Source organism: Octopus bimaculoides, chromosome 6, assembly GCF_001194135.2.
Source record: "Octopus bimaculoides isolate UCB-OBI-ISO-001 chromosome 6, ASM119413v2, whole genome shotgun sequence".
NCBI classification, from domain to species: domain Eukaryota; kingdom Metazoa; phylum Mollusca; class Cephalopoda; order Octopoda; family Octopodidae; genus Octopus; species Octopus bimaculoides.
The window spans coordinates 3,317,539-3,331,840 of record NC_068986.1 but is presented as its reverse complement, the minus strand read 5'-3'; the positions used below and the strand labels follow the sequence as shown (position 1 = coordinate 3,331,840).

The 14,302-nt window shown below is 34.6% G+C and overlaps 1 protein-coding gene across 2 annotated transcripts in view; it reads left to right on the top strand.

Annotated features, from left to right (window-relative positions):
- LOC106882005 (dual oxidase) overlaps positions 1-13,325 on the top strand; it is a 59,340-nt gene extending 46,015 nt beyond the window's left edge. For both annotated transcript variants that reach the window (XM_014932549.2, XM_014932557.2), the window contains 11 exons: positions 560-590; positions 1,669-1,877; positions 2,401-2,631; positions 3,492-3,582; positions 3,801-3,850; positions 4,105-4,386; positions 7,068-7,297; positions 7,762-7,926; positions 9,742-9,897; positions 10,574-10,705; positions 12,387-13,325. In XM_014932549.2, coding sequence (XP_014788035.1) covers positions 560-590; positions 1,669-1,877; positions 2,401-2,631; positions 3,492-3,582; positions 3,801-3,850; positions 4,105-4,386; positions 7,068-7,297; positions 7,762-7,926; positions 9,742-9,897; positions 10,574-10,705; positions 12,387-12,509 — 1,700 coding nt within the window. In that variant the 3' untranslated portion in view covers positions 12,510-13,325. The remainder of the gene's footprint in view (positions 1-559; positions 591-1,668; positions 1,878-2,400; positions 2,632-3,491; positions 3,583-3,800; positions 3,851-4,104; positions 4,387-7,067; positions 7,298-7,761; positions 7,927-9,741; positions 9,898-10,573; positions 10,706-12,386) is intronic.
- Positions 13,326-14,302: the final 977 nt, after the last annotated feature.

Genomic DNA, 14,302 nt, shown 5'->3' with positions numbered 1-14,302 from the left:
CCCCAAAGTTTCAGGCCTTGTGCATATAGTAGAAAGGATTATTATTGTAAGGTAATGAGCTGGGACAATTGTTAGCATGTTAGATAAAATGCTTAGTGACATTTCTTCAGGCTTTTTACTTTCTGAGTTCAAATCCTGCTGAGGTCAACTTTACATTTCGTCCTTTCAGGATCAATAAAATAAAGTACCAGTCAAGTACTGGCGTCAATGCAATTGATTTGCTCCTTCCTTTCAAAATTGCTGACCTTGGATCAAAATTAGAAAGATTTGTTATTCACTTTGTTTCTCTAGCAAGAAGCAGCAAACTTTGTTTTGATTAAGCTGCCACAAAAAAAGAAAAAAATATATTCTAAGAATCTTGTGGATTAACATTTGATTTGAATTCTCTCCAGAATTAATTTTAGTTTTGGTCTATCCTTGGTTAATAACATAAACACCAGCAATATATTGTAACATAAACAATAGAAGGTAGTGGGAAACAACTCAATTAGCTATAACACTCTACGAAACATTCACTAAAAATGCTAATTTTTGTTTTATGATATTTCTATATTTGTAGCACCGAAGGAATGTTTCCCAGGAAAGCGAAAGTAAGTCCCTATTTTTATTGTTATATCATTAATTTCTCTGAAATAACTATTACTTCGATCCTCTCAGTCCATTATAGTGTGGATTCCTTGTGGTAATTGTTGTTGTTGTTGTAGTGTGGTGGGTGGTTGTGATGGTAGAGAATAAATGACTTTTGTTATTGTTGTAGTGGTTCCTTCCCTACTACCCCACCCTATCCAGATCAACCAAGATGCAATGTGCATGCACATATTTCAATACATGTATATTCATATTCTATTTAGGGCTCTTTCATTGGACGAGACTGGAGTGCAGATCCTACCTCAAACTCTTTTAGTTGCCTTTTATGACACACAGCACTAGAGCAACATAAATGAAGCGTTTTGTTCAAGAACGCAACATGCCACCTGATCTGAGAAACGAACCAACAATCTGGTGATTGAGTGCAACACTAATCACTAAGCACATTCCTTCACACCATATTACGTATTGATTTGATTTGATTGAATGGGATTATCTAGTTATCCTTTCATGGTTAATAAAATAAGTACCAGCAAAGCACTAGAGATGATGTTAATGGACTTGTCTCTCCTTCAACATTACTGGCTGTGTGAGAATATTAAAAAACGCTGATTAGTTGTTAAACAATTTTGGAAATATACTTGTTGCTAGTAACTTAATTTGAGACTGTGTGTTGAAATTTAAACATGACTTATAGCCATTGAACAACACAAAAGCTTCATTTAAACATTTATTTGCTCCCAAAATTTTGGTTCCAACAACTGCAATTTGGTCCCTGACATGTTCCCCCTGCAACTGGTTTGAGGTAAGGCCATGGGCCAGAAAAATATAGGATTCAGGGTTTTAAATATAATTTTTTACATCTGTAAACTATAGCTCAATCATCCTGGTTGTCATTGTCTGTTGCTCAGAGTTGGTCAGTCAACTTGGCATTTGGTTGTAACACATGTATACATATATTTAGTTTTTTTTTAAATAAAAACCATAAAAGGATTTCTTACTCTCTCTTTTCCTGAGGAAATTATATCTTATCTTGCTCAGAGCATTTATTATTTCAACTTTTTTTTTTATCTATTTCAGTTTGGACAAATCAATTCAACTAGCAGTCCCCAAACAAAATCTTGACAAACACGAGTTGCAGAGGAATTTTGTATCTTTTACAAAATATACCCCTGTTAAAGCAAAGATAATTTCAGTGAAAAATTTTGTGGAAAACTACAGACAGCACATTTTCTTTTTAATTTTGCTCTACACTTTTACCTTGGGAGTTTTTGCTGAAAGATTTTATTGTAAGTATCCATGTGAATCTTTTTTTCTTTTCTTTTTTTTTCCCTAAGGGTTGAAAATCATTAGAGCATTGATTCATTATGCTCTGAGTTCAAATCAGTTGTTTCATCTCCCTAGAATCAATAAAGTACCAGTTAAGAACAGGGGTCAACAGTTTGAACTTATATCCTCTTCTTAAAAACTACTGGCTGTGTGCTTTATTAGAAACAATTATCATTTCACTACAGATGAACTCTGAACAAATCTTTGAACAGATTTTCTGAGCCTGAACATCCAATCTTACAGAAATAATGTCCAGGAAAACGGTCTGCAATGTGTTATTTTCTTTTTTTTTTTTTTAGGTGGTAGAGGTAGATTTGAGGGAACTTTGGCTGCTGCTTCTATCTGGTCAAGCAGCCATGCCAAAGCTTCCTTTACTATCTTATTTTCAGTGCCAAGACTAATTTTTAAAAGCTTGACCACATATAAACCTAAAACAAGTTAAGACTAACCTCTTGTGTCAATATTGTCTTTTTTTTACTTCAGATTATTCAGTAGAAAATGAACATGTTGGCCTGCGTCGCATGATGGGTTATGGCTTGAGTGTAACTCGAGGTGCTGCAGCAAGTATGTCCTTCAATTTTAGCTTGTTGCTGCTGACAATGTGTAGAAACCTTATAACCTTTTTGAGGGGCACATTTCTCAACATGTATATTCCATTTGATTCAAATGTTGCTTTCCATAAATTAGTAGCCTGGAATGCACTCTTCTTCACAGGTTAGTTTTCCATTTTTTTCCTTATATGATAAATGCATTTTAGTCTTTTTTTCTTTGCTTTTCAATGTTTGTATGGTTGAACAGGTCCTATGCAATGCAGCTTCTTGCTTCTTGTTGAATTCTTTTCTCATTTCCTTTGTGAAGTTCTGCAATAATAATGGTATTTAGTTAACTTGTGAATATTTTCAAAAATGCCTCATTTCAAATCTAATGAAATTCAGAATGGTAAAAAAAAAAAAAAAAGCTATTTTGACACCACCACCAAGACTTTTGGGTATCTTTTAGTAGAATAAATTCTACACCACTCAGACTTGGTCTGGAGGGATATCACAATCATTTAATGTCCTGAATCCCACTGGACATTTTTTGTGTGGTGCCACTGTTTATCAGAGGAGACAAATGGGAAAAAATTCTCAGCAGGGTTTTGCCACCTGATAGGAACAAGGTATTGGATGTAACAAGGTTGGGGTGAGGTGGAGAGACAAGTGAGTTGGAAGTAACTGAATAGAAGCAGTATAAGACCAGTCAGCTGTGAGGAGCAGAGGCCATAATAATTGCATTGAAAGAGATAGAAAAATGGATACAGCATGCCTATAGGTCAGAGACTGGAGCATGTCTGTTCGTAATTGATTGAATACCATTTGATCAGCTGATCCTTTTCTGGATGTGGTTCAGGATGTGTGTGTGTGCATAACAGTAGTTCCGTTGTGCATAAATTAAAAACAATTCTATTACATTGTAATATTGTTATCTTAACTAGGACCAAAGTTGTTAATTACAATTATCATAGAACCTCTTTGAAGTCATTGAAAATTCATTTCCCAAAACCATTAATTAAATCATGTTTTTATATTTAACAGCGCTACATGTAATTGGATATGGCTTCAATTTCTATCATGTTGCCACTCAACCTTCAGCACTTTTATGTATATTTCGAAACATTGTCTTCAGGTAAGAAAATTCTGCTACTGAAAACAAACTGGTATATTATACAAATAAAATTGAAGTTCATTTTAAAATTGTAAATTTATATTATGTTTCTTTTTAAAATATATGTGAATAAATACATGAATAGATTTTGATATATCAATAATTAAAGTTAATTTTCAAAATAGTGCTTGTTTTCAAAAGCCTAATAAAAAAAATTATTTTTTTATTTTTTTCCACAGATCTGATTACTTACCCAAATTTCACTTTTGGGTTTTTGGAAACATTACTGGTAAGAACCCTTCTCTTAAATTTTTACTAAAGAGATCTTTTAACTTAAATCTTCTTTTATTCAGTTGCAGATAATATCAGATTAATGTTATATCTTTCTCCAAATTAGTTAAGCATTGTCAGTAAATATGTTTGTGTGTGTATCTAATGGTGTGTCTGTGTTGATATGCATGTATGTGCTTGTGCTGAATTTGTGTGCGTATGTTTAGATATGTTTATTTGTTCATATTCTTAATGATTTCTTATCTCCCACAGGAATTACTGGTGTGCTGTTAATAATCCTTGTCTGTGTTGTGTATATGTTTGCCACCCAGCAGAGTCGACGTTATATCTTCAGTGCATTTTGGCTCACCCATAAACTAATAATTCCATTGTATATCATTACAATACTTCATGGTAGTGCAGTGGTTGTGCAGAGACCAATGTTTTGGGTCTATTTTATTGGACCAGCTATTCTTTTCAGTATTGATAAATTGGTGAGTTTAAGCCGAAAACGTACAGAAATAAGTGTTATCCGAGCTGAGAAACTGCCCAGTGGTAAGTTCTTTATGATCCCTATTTACTTCATGTAGAAAAAAAACAGTGGTTGAGAGGCAATATGTCTTCTTGTAGAGATAGGCGTTAGAGGATTTGTTGGAGCCAGAATTTACTTGATGCTCAGGAGTTTGGGACAATCTATTCAGGACACAAAAGATGTTGCCAGAAAATTGTCAAAATCCTGAGAAAGCAAGCCATCACAGTTGTCTTGAGTGAGGATGAGTGGTGCAGCACAAATGAACATCAAAGATGGTAGAAACATCTGGCCCAGATGTTGAGTCCTCTGACTAGAAAATCTAATGTTGTTCTGTGGGAGCTTTGTTGCCTACATCAGTGGGTGACCTTAGGCAGCTCTAGGTGTTTCTGCGAAAGGGGCTGAAAAACCTACAGAGCTGTTTAATTGTCTGATGAGACACCAACTCCTCTATTCAGAAACAGGATACAGCAGCGCCGTCAGCATGCAAGTGTTTACCCAAAACATGTGGCTCAGTGGTTAAGGTGTTTTTGTTCATGATCATAAGATTGAGGATTCAATTTCAGGATAGGGCAGAGCATTGTGTCCTTGAGCAAGGCACTTCAGTTCAGATTGATCCAATCGACTCAACTCTAATGAATAACAGCTTGATGTTGGTGCAACCCTCTTTCTTTACGGCTGGATGTAAGGAAAGATGCTCTACTAAGTCAAGTGTGAAAGAGCCAAGAAGTTGTTTGAGTCTGCTCTTGACTACACAGACACTAAAACTATTAGCAAAAGCATGGCATAAGTTACCAATCCAATACTTAGAGTAACAAATGGCTGCACTTCATCTCTATTGATGAGCATTTTCTGCCTCGCTATTTATTAGAAAGCAGAAAAAATGTTTCAAAGATTGCTGTGTTAAAAACACAAATGTCAGAGGGAGATGAAAATCCTTCCTGATAGCAGCCAACGAGAATACCATATACATTTTGACCTTTCTTTGGGTGTGGAGAGGCCTTCCTAATGGCACATATTTGCAGCCAAACATACTTGAATGAGAAATTTTCATCTCTAATATAGGAAAAAGTGAACAAAACATTCAATGATGTAGCAAATGGTTATCACAACACATCCATAAGAGATGTTATATCAGGACAAATACTATAGTAACTGGGCTATCAGCAATGTGTATACATTAAGTATGATATAGAAATAGCTATTTTAATTTAATACTGCTTCAAGTACATATTTCCAAATTTCTATTCAGCCAGGTTGCTATTCATAATATTAGTGAATGCTTTATTTACTTTCTACTACATTAAAGGCAATAAATTCTTGACTGCAGCATGTGATTGGCTGCAAGTATGTCACTGAAAAGGTTTAAAAAGTCTGAAACGTATTTGGTGTTCCTGCTGACTGATGCTGGGACAGATTTTTGTCTCTGTCTGATAACTGTTTTTAACACAGCACATTCATAAGAGATGTTATCTCAGAGAGATGCAACCGTAACTGGCCTATTGTGTATACATTAGCTACAATACATAGATAACTAGTTTAATTTAATACTGCCTCAGTTGCATACACTGGATTACTATTTTTATATAACATTAAGACTAATACTCATAATTGTTGGAATTTAAAGCTTTTGTACCCAAAGTGAAACTAATTGTGAATTAGTAAACATTGTAAACTGGTTTTGAAGAAACTAGTGGTGGTCTTTTTGTGTTTGCTATTTACCAACAGGTAAATAGGGAATACAAAAAGAAAAACAAGGTTACAAAGTGGAATAAACTATCTTTCTGTGAGGAAGAGAGAACCCTTCATAGTTGGTAGATGAATTGTTCATTAGTATTACTGGATAAAGGAATTAGGAGTAAACATACTGAAAGGGGTTGATAAAATAAGTATCACTCAAGCACTCGGGTTGGTATCATTTATTGTAACTGCCTTTCTAAAGCTTGTTGGTGCCAACTTTGCTTTCAATCTTTCTGAGAACAGTAAAAATAACATATCATTAGTTTACTGGAATTGATATGGGCAGCTGTCCCTTACACCAAATGTCTGGCCTTCTGCTTATACTTTGCTTTGAGCCCTCGACTCCTTGATGGAGTTTTGAGGGTGCTGTCGTGACATGTCTTGGGCATTTTTGACTTAGCAAACTTTTCCTGTCTTGACTCTCCAGGACAAGAAAAGCCAATGCCACCAGACTGGCACCTGTGCTGGTGGCATGTAAAAAGCACCGTTCAAGTATGGCCAATGCCAGTGCCACCCAACTGGCACCTGTGCCGGTAGCACATAAAAAGCACCATTCGAGCATGGCTGATGCCAGTGCTGCCTGACTGGCACCTGTGCTGGTGGCACATAAAAAGCACTCACTTCACTCTCAGAGTGGTTGGCATTAGGTAGGGCATCCAACTGTAGAAATCTTGCCAAATCTGACTGGCGCCTGGTGCAGCCTTTTGGCTTGCCAGTCCTCAGTCAAACCATCCAATCTATGCCAGCATGGAAAGCAGATGTTAAATGACAATGATGATGATGAAATGACTCCAGCCCCATAGTATTACTGTTATAAATTTTATCGATTCTAGAAAGATAAATGGCAAAGTTAACCATGGCAGTATTTGAATCTAATTTTTTCTGTTATGGTCTGCTCATTTGAAGACTGTATGTGTTTGCATTTTTCTTTTATTCTAATAAATGCAATTTTTTTTTTTAATTCCAGATGTAACTTATATTGAGTTTAAACGCCCACAAGATTTTGATTACAAGTCTGGACAATGGGTGAAAATAGCCTGTGCTTCAATTAGTGCTGGAGAATTCCATCCTTTTACTTTGACATCGGCACCTTATGAAGACACACTTTCAGTGCATATAAGAGCTCTTGGACCATGGACCTGGAAGATGCGTGGAATATTTGATCCTGTGAACCTAAAAGAAGAACCTTATCCAAAAGTAAATTCTTAAGAAAATATTTGTAATAATAAACTCAACAGATAAAAATAAGGAGTTAAAAAATTTTTTTTTTTCTAGTTTAATATAAAGTAACACGCAAACATACAATAGGCTTCTTTCAGTTTCCACCTACCAAATCCAGTCACAAGGCTCTGGTCGACCTGGGGCTGTAGTGGAAGGTGTTTACTCAAGGTGCCACACTATGGGACTGAAGCCTAAGACCACATGGTTGAGAAGCAAGCTTTGCTTTTTGCCACACAGCTATGCCTGAGAATTGTCCTCAGACTAAGTTCCATCAGCTTTTGGTATCTTCACTGTTGTTTGTTTAGAGACAAAAGACATCAATAGCAACACTGGAGTCAAGGATGAAATGTTTTATTTATTGATCCAGTTTAATATAAGAATATTTTACCAATTAACAGTAATTACCATTCTATTGGTGTCTAATTTTGCTTTACTTTCAGTTATATTTAGATGGTCCTTATGGTGCTGGACAACAAGATTGGTATCGGTTTGACATCAGTGTTTTGGTTGGTGCTGGAATTGGAGTAACACCTTATGCTTCAATCTTAAAGGATTTTGTGAAAATGTCTGCAATAAAAAATACTTACAAGATGAGATGTCAAAAAGTGAGTTACAGAATATAATTTAAATCAATGCTGCTGAGATTTTGCTGTTTTAAGAGTGTATTTAAAAGTTTTTATTTTCCTAAATGATGTTTTTAAAATGAAACCATTTTAAAATAAAGTTTCTCATGTTTTTGCATTGTAATTTTTATCAGAATTTCCAACTCTGTTGAAAACTTTACTTCTAGTTAACTGTTAAATAATTAGTTGCTGCATTCTACTTCCATCCGTTTGGGTAACGATTTTCTCCTACACATTGTGTCATTCCTTTTAACAATGTAGAATTCCATTGAAATGAGCTATAAAAGGGAAACAAGTCTTTATTGCTAGTTTGACTTGCTATGATTTGAAAAATAAGTTTATTTAACGATGAGTTTTGGTAATTAGCCATACCTGCATCTATTTATTCAGGTATATTTTAGATATGCCTTCAATGAACATAAAGAATTTATTTAGGGCAAAAATTTGAACTCTCCTATCATCATCATCATCATCATCGTTTAACGTCCGCTTTCCATGCTAGCATGGGTTGGACGATTTGACTGAGGACTGGTGAAACCGGATGGCAACACCAGGCTCCAATCTAATTTGGCAGAGTTTCTACAGCTGGATGCCCTTCCTAACGCCAACCACTCAGAGAGTGTAGTGGGTGCTTTTACGTGTCACCTGCACGAAAACGGCCACGCTCGAAATGGTGTCTTTTATGTGCCACCCGCACAAGCCAGTCCAGGGGCACTGGCAACGATCTCGCTCGAAAATCCTACGGGAGCCAGTCAGGCGGTACTGGCAACGGCCACATTTATATATTTCTGTTACCAAAGTTACAAGAAGTGGTTTATATTTTGTCTCTTCTCTAGGTTTGCAGTTCAAGTCCAGCAGACAACAATTTTATCTCTACTGGGGTTGATAATCTAAGTACTAGCTAGATGTTTAACCCAAGGTTATCCCTGGTGGATCAACCTACAGCATTCTAGGCATGGCCATCGAAGACTATGTCATACAATATCTTTCCTCTTTAAGGCAGGAGGGTATAATCTGTGACTGCAAATTGGCCGAATCGTTAGTATCAAATAGAATACTTTTTGATGTTTGTTCTCATTCTGTGTTTGAGTTCAAATCTCACCGAAGTCAATTTTGCCTTCCATCCTTTCAGATGTGTGCATAAGTAGAAATGATGAAGTGGCAGATAAGATGCTTTGTGTTTTCCATTCTGGCTCTTTGTGTTCTGATGGCAATGCCTATGACGACACTGGTGCCAAGGTGCATTGACCTTGCACTTTTTGCTTGGACATGATCAACGGTATGGAGAAGGAAGATTTGTCTGTATGGGCAACTGTTATTTATGCACATAAAAAAAATTCTTACCCAGGACTACACTCTGATATAGGTGCAGATACATGGCGAACTCTGACCAACGAAGGTTTTAGGGAGTAATTTCAAGGAGACCAGATTTATTTCTAGGATGTCAAACAGCCATGTAGCAACTCCCTAAACATACTCTGCATTTATTGGTGCTTAATTATTCTTAAGTTAATTAATGACTGTTTTTTGCAATGATGGCTTTCTGTTTTAAGAATCCTTTAGTCATACTGAGAATATGGCAAACTCTATGGTGCAAGTGCCACAATAAAAAGGCATCCAGTACAATATGTAAAGAAGTTGATGTTAGAAAGGATAGCCAAGTCAAAAATGAAATGCATGTAGGCAAGAGGTGGTATTCCTACCCATATAAGAGGGTAGGTAACCAGTGTCTGTCCACCCTAAACTAGTATTGAAAGTAGATGAAAAATAATGATTTTCATGAAACTTTTATTTCAGCTGTATTTTATTTGGGTCACTGGTAGTCACAGACATTTTGAATGGCTCATTGATATTCTTCAAGAGGTAGAAAGAGTCGATACAAAAGGATTGGTTGAAATAGAGATTTTTATCACTAAATTCTTTCAGAATTATGATTTGAGGACAGCAATGATGGTATGTTAAATTTATTCTTCTTCCATTAGTTTGTTAAATTTGTAAATCTGAATATCCATTCATTTAAGTATTAATTTATTGTATAGTTTGTAACCACATAGTTGTAAGTCCTATCTTAATGTGTGACACCCTTGGCTAATGTTTTCAACAATAGTCTCAGACCAAGTAATGTCTTGTGAGTAGAATTGGGATTGGTAGATGGAATCTGTGTGTGTGTGTGTGTGTGTGTGTGAGATAGATAGATAGATAGATAGATATGATGTTACATGGCTTCTCACCATCAGAGTGAAACAGTGATGATGTTTACATTCCATGTTGGCATTAAAAGCGTTTGCTTTGCATTTTCAAAGATAAGTGGAATAATGACTTTTCTACTTTGAAAAACTGGTTAGGTTTGTTTAAGGACATCCAATAAAATGCTGCCTCAAGTAAGTCCCTGTCCAACCTATGCCAGCACTGAAAAATGGCCATAAAATGACTAAACAATGAGCATTAAAAGTGTTCTATTTGCATTATTATCATCATTTATAACACACGGACTATCTACATATTCCACAATACTTCAATCTAGTTGCAGCCTTCTTGATTAACTTTTGTTCGTACATTAAAAAAAAAAGTCATTTAAGAATTTTTAAATGCTACAAAGAAAACCTAACTTTTTTTTTTATCATTGCAGTTTATTTGTGAAGAATATTTCCAGAAACTTTCAATGGGAAGAAGTGTTTTTACAGGCTTAAAAGCTAAAACACACTTTGGGAGGCCACAACTTGTTGAAATGCTACAGCATATACATAAATGCAATTCTCAGGTAAATTGTTTTTCTATGAGCATTATTTCCTTTCAATGGGATCAGTTTATAAAAGTTATTAGAATATTATTGAAAACTCGTGTAAATATGTTGTATGGGTGTCCTGTCATTGCAGACATCCTCAACAAATTTACCACAGCATTTTAAGTTTAGTACTGATTCTATCAGTCTCTTTTACTGAACCACTAATCTATTGGAACATAAGCAAACCAACACCGGGTGTTTATCTGTCAGGGAGAAGGACAATCACAAACACACACACATGCTTACATATGTATATATGACGGGCTTCAACACAGTTTCTTTCTTGTTGGCCAAGGGCTGTCATAGAAATTACTTGCCTAAGGTGTCATGCAGTGTAACTGAACCCCAAACCATGTAGTTATAAAGTGAGCTGCTAAACCACATGGCCATGCTTTGAAAATTGTTTTTAAAAGGTCTAAGATACACAACACACACCTCAGTGACCAAATCATCGGCTGTGGTCTAGCTGTTACTGACCATTGCATCAGATGTTGATATACAAATCGGTGAGATACTCATGTTTGAAATACTTTCGACCATGGCTCAGCAGTATCAGTTATTCAATTACTTTCTGATTATTATTTTCCATTTATATTTCATAAGCAACTTCTATGTGACAGATTATAAAATCTTTTTCAAACACAGTAAATCCTCAATTTAAAGGACTAATTGAAAGAAAGGCATGTCCTTTAAAACTGAATGTTCATTAAACTGAAGGTAGCTTAGGAACCATTTTGGAATACATGCATTTTGTATTCTATAAAATTTTCAAAGTATCATAAAGGATGTGTAATTCCTACTTTCCTTTCTTGAGAGTAAATAAGAGTTTTTTTGCTTAGCAACATTTTGTCCACTCTGAGTTCAAATTTCACTGAGGTTAACTTTGCCTTTCATTCTTTTGGGGATCAATAAATTAACTACCTTTGAAACACTGGGGTCAATGTAATTGAATTACCCTCTCCCTCAAAATTCCAGGCCTTGTGTTTTTAGTAGAAAGGATTATTATTATTAAGTTGGTGAGCTGGCAAAATTTTTAGCATGCCAGTCAAAGTGCTAAGCAGCATTTCATCCATCTTTAAGTTCTGAGTTCAAACCCTACTGAGGTTAATTTTGCCTTTCATCGTTTTGGGGCTGTTAAAATTAGTACCAGTCAAATATTGGAGTTGATGTTATCAATCAGCCCTCCGCCCCATCAAAATTTAAGGCCTGATGCTTAGAGCAGAAAGGAAAATTATTGTTATCCTTGATATGACAAATTGTCAGAATCATTATCATGAAGCAGAAAATACTAAGCAATAACTCTTCTGGCTCTATGTTCTGAGTTCAAATTCTGACAAGGTTGACTTAGCCTTTCATCCTTTTGGAGATTGATAAAATAAGTACCAGTTGAACACTGGGATCATCATCAACATTTAACGTGAGATCAATATAATCAATTTTTATCCTGCTCTGAAAATTTTTAGCCCTGTACCAAAAGTTGAAATTCATACCATTCAGTCCACTAAATCTGAAATGCATTAAATCAGGGTATGTTAAACGGAGAGTTTACTGTGTGTATATATATATATATATATAATGTGTGTGTATATATATATATAAGAGAATGATTTTTTTTTTTTTTAGAAAAATGATTTTATCTTTTGCTTCTGTTTTTCAGGTGCGAAATGTTGGTGTTTTCAGTTGTGGACCACATGGAATAACCAAAAGCGTTGAAAGAGCTTGTAATGAAGCTGGCAAAACAACAAAAGCACTTTTTAAACATCATTATGAAAATTTTTAAGACTGCTCATATTCTAAATTTTAGACATCTTCATTCCACATTGTGGGATTATAACTGGACTTAACTAATCAATGACTCTTTTGGTGATAGAAGTGAAAATAAAGATCTATGTACAGTTTTTGTTTTAGATATGTGATCAAAAATCTTTTTTCCCTTTTCCCAATCATATATGTAAATTTCTTGATATAATTAACATGTATCTGCTGTTTACTCTCCCCAACATAATGAGTTTTATATCGGATAATGTTTGCACATTGTATAATATATAATTTTATAATGCATTATGTTATATATATATAATGTTTTACAGAAATAAAATCGGGTGTATTTGATTTGTATATATAAAAAACTCATCAAAATAAAGTCTAAATACAGGAAACATATTCCAACCTGATAAATCATAACTCTAAAGATTTTATATTTTAATATAAATTTTGAATATTTGAGGATATTAAATGCAACCATTTTGTTTTTATGAAGGTTTAACCCTCTTGTATGTAGATTGGCTACATCAGATCCAAATCTTCTACCTGTTTTATGTTCAAATTAACCAGATCCAGCCTCTTACACCTACCCTGCAATCACATCATTGAAATTATGAAGCTAAGAGTCAATTGATTAAATCCAATGTAAATGAATAAACATTACATTTGACTGAGTAATTTGAATGATAAAGGGTTAAAGATTTAGAGAATAGCTATTTTATATTCAATATTACCAATATACTTTCTTGTTGAAATCTTTTGTCAGAATTTCTTAAACCATTATCATTATTTCACCTTTTTTTAATGTCAATAAAAAATCTCTGAGTTTTTAGTTTCAGAGTTGTCATTTATTAATAGTTGTTGAAAATGGATTGTTTTTTTTCAGTTGGTAGTTTTGAAATAATTTCAATAGCCCCATTAACATAATGTCTTTCTTAAAAAAAACCAAAAATACTTTAGCTTAGTTCAAGGTAGAGAAGAGATGTGCCACTGGACTCTTTAATGTAGGATCTCAAAGATTTGTAGGGGAAAGGGGGAAGAGAAATCCTGACACAAGAGTTATTCAACAATTGAATCTGGGAATTTTCCTTTTTTAATTTTTCTTAAAGAAACGCTCAATGGCCCTTCCCCTACCCATCGCCTCCTACTACTTTTAAAAAGCTAAAAACTCTGAATGTTTCAATTTCGTCTGATGTTTCACGAGTGCGTAGAATTCAATGCTTAAAGTGAAACATTCGGAGTTTTTAGCTTTTTGAAAGTGGGGAGGTGATATGTGGAGGTTGGGGAAGGGGATCTGAGTGTTTCTTTAAGATGAAAATTAAAAATATTGGGGTGGGGAGTGGGGAAATTAAAATTTTGAAAACTTGATTTTGGGGCAAAATCCAAATCTATATCAAAAACAGGAATCCGAAGAAATTTTGGTAAAAAAAGAGTTGGGGAGCAAATGTTACCTCCGACATGCTAGAAACAATAGCTAAACGATACATTTTCTGAAAAAACTTCCTTTGAAGTTTATACCGAGGATTAGATTTAAATATATCATTCACAAATGCGAATTACAATATAAAAAAAAAAGGTCGGCAGAGTTTTGATCGAAACACGCACTAAAACCCATCAAAACTTCTTTATTTTTAAGAATTTTCAAAATTTTTTTTCGATTCTGTCTTCTGCATAATAGAATTAATACGATTATATATAAAAAAAAAGAAAAAATCAAATATTACTCCCCACTCCTACCCCATTAATTCCCAAACTTTCCACTGTTTTTCGTTTTTTTTTAAAAAAAAAAAACTTTTGGTTTTAAAATAC